Below are 8,081 nucleotides of genomic sequence, written 5' to 3' on the forward strand. Positions count from 1 at the left end.
GATTTCAGCGCAGTTTGAAGAAAAACTTGCTAATTGTTAGTTGTTCACAAAGAGGATTATCAGCCTTAGATGGAAGTGAGTCCTTCCATTACCCGCCAGCTCGGTGTGGAAGGGGTTCCCATAGCTCATGGGCTTCGTTGAACTAGTCCACCTCTGATGTCTCTTCTAAAACCAAGAGTCTTTTAAAACAGAGCAGTAAAGGAATTGAAGGGTTCCTTTGTAGCATTGTAACAATAGCTAATGGTCCGCCTGAGCCAGAGGAAACAGTAGTGAAAAATAGCAATGGCTACCATCCATTAAGCACCTACCTTGTACTAGGCACTTTCTAGGGGTTAACATGTGTTATCCTAGGCATCTAATTTTTGCAGTAATTTTATGATATATGTTTACAATGTAGGTGATGTTATCCCCATTTTATAAATTAGGAAACGGAGGCTCAGAATGGTTAAGTAACTCATCAAGGTCACACAGTCAGCAAATTTCAGAATCAGGTTTTAAACCCATGTCTGTCTAACTCTGATACTTGTGCTTTCCTCCTGCACCACACTGCTTCATGTTCCGTTTTTCTTGTAAACTTAGGATATCTCAGTGAGGTGAAAGGAGGCTATGCCTATATCTTCAGTATCTGTTGTGGTGCCTGACCACATTATCACACTTAATAAATACTGACTGAATTTAAGGAAAAAAGAAATGAATCCCCAGATGACTTTAGCCTTAGGCAAGCAGTTGTTTCGATCAACATGACTTTTAGTTTCTACCAAAATAACGTTTAGTGAAACTAAACATGCATGGTATCTTTGTCTCTGTGCTATTTCAGATGATTTGGGGGCATTGCAGTGATAGTGGGTCCCCCCCCGACTACTACTCCAGAGGAGACTGAAGAATATTTAACATAATAGCTGCATGCCTTTCAAGTTTCCATCATTAATGTCTGTATTAGGTGTTAAAATATATTAAAAACTGAAACTGATCTCTTCTGTGTGATATTTCATTGTTACTCTTTATGTCTTGTTCCCTCTCATATTACAGTTCCCACATTTGTTTCTTTCCTGAAAGAAGTAGAATCTCCTTATGAGGTCCATGATTACATTAGGGCCTATTTAGGAGATACCTCTGAGGCCAAGGAGTTTGCCAAGCAGTTCCTCGAGCGCCGCGCCAAACAGAAAGCCAGCCAGCGGCAGCCGCAGCAGCAACAGCCGCCGCCGCAGCAGCAGGTATGAGGCAGCAGAGTGAGTGCAGTGCCCTTGTGAGTGTTAATGTCTTGAAGTGTTGAGCAGCCAGAGAAATGAAAATTAGAACAGTGTTCCCATTTTTGTACATCACATGACTGGAACCTTTTAAAACATGGTGGACTTGATATTTTCAAACAGGGTCCAGAGACCTTTGTGAATTTCCCAATTAGCAAATATAGCCATTCATTCTCTGTTAGGCATATCGGCCCCATTGTTCTTGGTTCATACAAGTGCCTCTGTCAAATTGCAAATTCCAACTTGTCATAGACCATAAATTTGGTTTTAAATAGTTACAACTTACAAATGTTAGCTCTCTGCTGCTCAGGATCCACTGGTACCCAGTACTGACAGTACTGTAACCTGCCAGACATTTCACACAGTGTTCATGGGCCCCGGAGAACAAAGGAACCTTCCACTTTGAGTAGGTGAGAGGTGTGGATTGCCAAAGAGCCAATTCCTAGTGGATGATACAGATTCCATGTATATCTGGAGAGGTTTTGACAGCTGTGCTGTCACAGCAGTGTGGACACCTGGAGTTTAGCAGGACGGGCCTTGTGGAGACAGAGCTTAAGTGGGATGTCTGAATCTAAATGAAGGGAAAGCGTGGCTCAGTGGACTGTTCTTAGTTTCGTTATTACCAAAATCCATGGTTGGCTTTCTGTTTTTAAACTCATCCTTGGTAAGGTGAGGCCAGATCAGCCATTTCCTTAGGGTGGGCCAAGCCTGTATCCACCGTGTAACCTCAGCTGTGCTGTCTCATTTTACAGGACTCTGTGTGGGGGATGAACCACAGTGCACTCCATTCAGTATTTCAGACCAATCAAAGCAACAACCAACAGTCCAATTTTGAAGCTGTACAAAGTGGCAAGAAGAAGAAAAAGCAGAAGATGGTCCGAGCAGATCCGAGTTTATTAGGTGAGCACAGGCCTAATATCTTAGCTGGGTGCTGGGGGGAGATGATATGCGAGTCCCGTGGTGGAGTGTTTTTCATGAAGGGAAATACTTCTTATAAAAAATAAACGTTTTTGACCAGTTCAAAATTAGTAGTCAGTATTTACCGGGCATCTCAGTGCAAGGGCTATGCCTCATGTGCTATAGGGAGTAAGAAAAGTAATACATTGTACGGTGCCTTCAGTTTTAAAGTCTTTTTTCATATCTAATATGAATTTCGTTAAAAAAAACTTTCAATTTAGTTGGAAAATAATGCTAACGGACAACAGTAAAAGTTGTTTAAAATTTAAAGTGCTGATTTGTGTGGAAGCAGACCATAAATCCAATCAGATGTTCACAGAAAAGAACCAGTATCTGTTGACATTCACTGTATGTATAATACAGTTCTCATAATTATCCTGCATTATGAGGTGATGTTCCAGCTTTACCAATGAGTAAACCAAGGCCTAGAGGATTGAGGACGTTTCCCAGAGTCACACAGCATTTAGCAGTGCAGCTGGGGTTTCAGAGCAGGCCTGTTTTCACTCTTCTGTGTTACCCATGGCTACTCTTACCTAACATTGAGGACCAGTGTCTTCATACAGGGCAGCCAGCCTTGGGGAAAAGGTGACACCTGAATTGGGGCTTTGAAAGACAGGAAGAATAAGGAATGGTGTTTCTGGAATAATAAACAGCATAGGCAAAGCTGATGGGCCACCTGTGTTTCTTAAATTGGCCTAACAACCTCACAGGCAATGATGAACTTAAAATTATTCTCTATTTATGGATGTAGAATAGGCTATTATGAAACTGTGTTGTCTGGAATAGAATGGTTACATTGGCAAAGGTGGCAGATTGGGAAGTCAGGCAGACCAGTTAGGAGGCTGCAATATAGACCAGGTGAAAGATACTGGTGGCCTGGAATAGGGTTTTGGCAGTGGAGATGGAGAGGAGTTAGATGGATTTTAGGAATTTAGGGGATGGACAAGGAGAATGGAAAGGTTTAGGCAGCAGGATGAAAAGAGTTGCCCTTTTGCTAACATGATGAGCCCTGGAAAGTGGAGCCGGCTTACGGGGGAATGACGCGGCGTTGCAGCGCTGGGTAGATTGAGTGTGAAGTGACTAGGAGGCAGGCTTACGGGGGAATGACGCGGCGTTGCAGCGCTGGGTAGATTGAGTGTGAAGTGACTAGGAGGCAGGCTTACGGGGGAATGACGCGGCGTTGCAGCGCTGGGTAGATTGAGTGTGAAGTGACTAGGAGGCAGGCTTACGGGGGAATGACGCGGCGTTGCAGCGCTGGGTAGATTGAGTGTGAAGTGACTAGGAGGCAGGCTTACGGGGGAATGACGCAGCGTTGCAGCGCTGGGTAGATTGAGTGTGAAGTGACTAGGAGGCAGGCTTACGGGGGAATGACGCAGCGTTGCAGCGCTGGGTAGATTGAGTGTGAAGTGACTAGGAGGCATGATGCAGAGGTGAAAGAGCTGATAGCACAGCAAGAGGTAGATTGCTCTGCCCTTGGTAGGATCCATACTTCAGAGGTTTCCTGCCCTGGAGAAATCAAAGTATCAGTAACAGAAACCCAGCTTTGAGGATTGCCCTCTGGAACCGGCGCTCTGCAAGCTGGCTTTGGAAACCTAGAGATCTGGCGAAATTTCATTTTCTTCTGCATGTCTTGGAAGTTTATGTTAAGGATGGATGGAACAGTCCAAAATTTTATCCAGTTTTGACAGAGATAGGTGAATGTAGATTTAAGAGTGTTCCTTCAGTTCTGGTTGTGAGTTCTAGCTAAGAATCCCCCGCTATTTAGCTGTGGTACTTGGCGGGGGGAGGGGGGGAAAAGGTTCTCAGGGAAAAGGTTCCTCTGAAAATGAGGTAAAGGTTTTTGGATTAAATATCTGATCTGACCCCATCTCCTATTATAGACCTAAGAAAGAAAGGGACTTAAAATCCCCCTTCAAGGGAATGAGACATAGGTCATTCTAGGAATAGAGTTTTAAGGAATATATATCTTGAAAGAGAAGAAAAAAATAAATAAATATAAGGGAAGTAAAACTGTTCAACAAAATAGTGAAGAAGCTCACTTGCGTGGGCTCTTGCTTGGACCATTTAATGAGAATTTCTGCTCAACTAAACTTTCCTCTGGAAATTCCTCTGGTAATTTCTGCCCCTTACCTGCTCATATCCATTTATTATTGTTTTTAATTGGTATATGCCTTATTGACTTATAGATTAAGAAAAATTAACAAATATCCATCAGTCACAAGTTCCCCATGCACATAATGGGAAAACAGGTTCAAATTTGACCCCGAAGTATCCATTGAGAAAGTGGTCGTTGATCAAAAGAGAATTTTGCTTCTAAAACAAACCTTCAGAGAGATCCCAGCTTCATTTTAATGATCATGTCCTCCATTGTACTCTTGTGTTTTCCTCTAGTTTTTAGAGCTACCAAGTGCCATTGTGAGCCAGCATCCTGTACTTGGATATGAGAAATATACACACACAATACCATTTTTTCACCAGTCATACTTTCCTTATAGAAACAGTCTCCCAAACCTTAAAGAAATTATGTGAGTGGGAGTCTGTTGTTCTGAACCTAATATAGTCTTTAGAGCTGGGCATATTGGGCTTACATCCTCATTTGTATTGCATGGGGTCTCATTATATCCCAGAGCTCCCCCTTCGGTCAAGTGGGGAGGAGACGTGCCCTCCTTACTGGTTTTTTTGACAGGTAAATGAGACCATGTCTGCTAAAAGCCCAGCCCGGTAATCGTCATATTATAGCAGCAAATACTTAACTTTTTTTGGCCCCAGGCTTCTTTTCCCTTCCTGTCTTTGTATGACTAAAATTGTTTTAGTTTGTGTTTTTGTTACATTCCCACTTTTATTTCATGTAGCTCATTGTTTTTATCACATTTTATTTGTTCTTGAGATATATGTGAAGTCAAAGAAAAACCTGCTTTGGAATAGAGTAATAGTTCATTTCATAAACTGTTTGGTCTTTAGGTTTTTACACTTACCTAATTAACTGTTATTTTCAAATATGAACACTAAGCCTTTCATTATTTTCAAGGGAAAAAAATCTTGCAGGTTATGGGAACATAGTTGAGGGGTAGAACTCAGGTTGGGATTTGGAATCCTAGCCTCTCCCAGTAGGAGGCCTTGTAAGCAGCTTGTACCACAGCTTCCTTGGTTAATAAATAGGCATGTTTATTTTTTCAAATCATGATATTTTGGAATCAAGAATGTAATGTAATTAAGCTATTTTTATTATGTAAGACATTTTTTGTTTATTATTGGTACATTTAAAATGTGTATTTGAAAACTTGAACATTAAAGAACAAAAAGGAGGGGGCAGAAAACTCAATATTAACAGAACTGCCTTTAGACTGGAGAGCATCGCCTGTTTACTTTTTGATATTCAAATAGCAGCTGAAACAGTTTGGGATTTCATTTAGGGTGGATGAACTGAAAGCTTTTTGAGAATCACTCATTCCAAAGAGGCCCTGTTAATAGTACTTTTTATCAATCTCTGATCATGGAGTTTATTGAAAAATTACACGTGGCTGATGGCATTAGGTTTTCAAACCTCAGTAGTGTTTGTAAGTGCTGCTTGTTGCCTTCAGTGGCTGTGCTAGTACTGCTTTTTCTAAACCAGGTTGCATTTCAGTCAATTAATATTGCTAAATGAAATCCTTGCCTTTGCTGGTCTACTTAGAGTAGATGGAGTTGAATAAAGTAGTTTAATGTTTTTATGCTATCTGCTGTGTGATAGGAGGAACATCTGCGGGCTCTAAGGATCTTGTAGTGGGTCTTCCCTGGAGCCTCCTACCACTGAAAGCGAAATCTCTTGACCAGAACTTTGACAAACTTTCGGACCCAAAGTATTCCCGATAGCGAATGGGGCTGAAGTATTGGGTTGGCCAAAAAGTTCATTTGGGTTTTTCTATAACATCTTGCGGAAAAACCTGAACGAAATTTTTGGCCAACCCGATAGTGTTATTCCCACTCACATTTCACAATCATTTGGTCGAGTGGTTACAAAGTACTTAGTGTGTTACTCCTGTCCTCCCCCTGCCCCATTCTTTTAAGGTACACCTTCTGAATGAACTTTCCCCCCTAGCCAGCCTGGCCTTAAAACACAGTTACAACCCAGGCTCTACTCAGGACTCTCTAAGGCAGTGGGTTTGCAATTCTTTTTAAGCAGTGGTGCTGGGTGTATGTGTGTGTGTGTTTCCTCCCTAATTAAATTATATCAGAACCTTAAGATAAAACATATAAAAATAGAATGTCTAATTGGAAGGGCAAAAGAACCATTACATTGACTTTTATCCTTTCTTCTCCCTCCTTTTAGTATCCCTGTTTGTGTGCTCAGAAACAGGAGACTAAAATTCCAGCTGCCTGCCTAGAATTTGAGCCACATGGTTGTCTGGGTGTGGTCAGTCACTTGTTGCCAATTTTTCCCTGCAGGGTTTTCAGTCAATGCTTCATCGGAGCGACTCAATATGGGTGAAATCGAGACTTTGGATGACTACTGAGCACCTGCCAGAGCGGCCTGGCCTTCCCTCTTTTCTCTGCTGACCATGGATTCTGCACCTTTGGACACGACACTTACTCACCATATACTCTTTATCACTGCAACAAATCACAGAACCGATCATCTCAGGCTTTTTCTTCCAGCCCTTTGTGTCCAAGATTCTTTAAACCATTTTTGTTGGTGAGCATCTCAGACTGTAGATAAGTGGACCAGACCCTGTGTCTTGGGGGTGGCAGTTGGGATTACTCCCCAACAAGGCTGATTTTGGGCAGACGTGTTTACTGTGCCGTGATTTCACCTACTGTCTCCCAGAAAGTGTGTTGGGATCTGCCAATAGCAATTTACTTTCTCTTGTCACTTTTTTCCTTCTATTTTGTTTTTCTTCTCCTTCTCCCCCACCCCCCCCAAAAAAATGGGCATGGGGTCTGACTGCAATCATGAAGAGAGTTAATGGTAACAGACATTGGCCAGCAACAAAAACGCCCACGGACTGTGATTTGAGTGTCCGACAGAGACAGTGAGAGCTCTTCCAGTCTGAAGGTTGCATTGCCACCGCTAACTCTGGGATTGCGTCAAAGAGGCCCTGAGTGGGATGGAGTTTAGATTGATTGGTTTGATGTTGCACACCCCTCGCCTCTTCTTTCTGAGCATCCTTTCAGAGAAAGGATTCTTGTGTTTTCTTCATTAGATAGTGACTTCCAAGCAAGCTGACTTCTCCCCTGGCATACTCCAGCCTGATTGGACAAAGGAAGCCCTGTGGCCTGGGAGAGGGACTTATTTTTAATTTTTCTTTCTTACAAAAACGGATTTTTTCCCATAAATATTTTTACTTCAGAGGACTAGGACCAGTTTGTTTTGGGCCTTTCTGCTGAAAATTTGTCTCGTTTAAGAGGCAGTTAGGATCTTTACCATATGTATGAATTTGTGTAATTTCATTTTGCATAGGGATAAACTTCTGCTTCTGATAAAAGCCCGGAATTTCATCTGGTTCCTCAGAGCATTGCGTGTGTGTCTTGCTGTGGCCCCGAAAGGTTTTGTTTAAAGATTCTGGAATGGCAAGTTGCTTGCCTTTTCTGAAAAAAGAACATATAAAACCTGACCATCTTTAAGACCTTCATCCATGGAAACCACTATACAGGAGATTGCAGTGGGATGGAGGGGATGGGAGAGAACAGGAGAGAGAAGCCTGGTTCTGGCTTCTGGTTGTGGCCTCCTGATACCCCTTCACTTCAGATACAAATGTATTCAAGCCCTATTTATAAACAGTACTCTTCCTGCCTCTGCCAACCCCCCACAGAACATCACCTGGAATTGCCAGTCACACTTTGGTCTGGAGCCTTTGGACCGTCCGTCCCTGTGCAAGAAGTGCTGTGGTTCGGGTGGCT

General features: G+C 42.4%; 1 protein-coding gene across 7 annotated transcripts in view; it reads left to right on the top strand.

Annotated features, from left to right (window-relative positions):
• GIGYF2 (GRB10 interacting GYF protein 2) overlaps positions 1–7,693 on the top strand; it is a 125,844-nt gene extending 118,151 nt beyond the window's left edge. For 6 of the 7 annotated variants that reach the window (XM_082466256.1, XM_082466258.1, XM_082466252.1 and 3 more), the window contains 3 exons: positions 1,030–1,214; positions 2,000–2,147; positions 6,630–7,693. In XM_082466256.1, the coding sequence (XP_082322382.1) occupies positions 1,030–1,214; positions 2,000–2,147; positions 6,630–6,697 (401 nt within the window). In that variant the 3' untranslated portion in view covers positions 6,698–7,693. Of the gene's footprint in view, positions 1–1,029; positions 1,215–1,999; positions 2,148–6,629 lie in introns of those variants that run through there. The other variant, XM_082466257.1, reaches the window with a different exon arrangement.
• The last annotated feature ends 388 nt before the right edge of the window (positions 7,694–8,081 follow it).

This window comes from Balaenoptera physalus, assembly GCF_965194825.1.
Source record: "Balaenoptera physalus genome assembly, chromosome: 6".
NCBI classification, from domain to species: domain Eukaryota; kingdom Metazoa; phylum Chordata; class Mammalia; order Artiodactyla; family Balaenopteridae; genus Balaenoptera; species Balaenoptera physalus.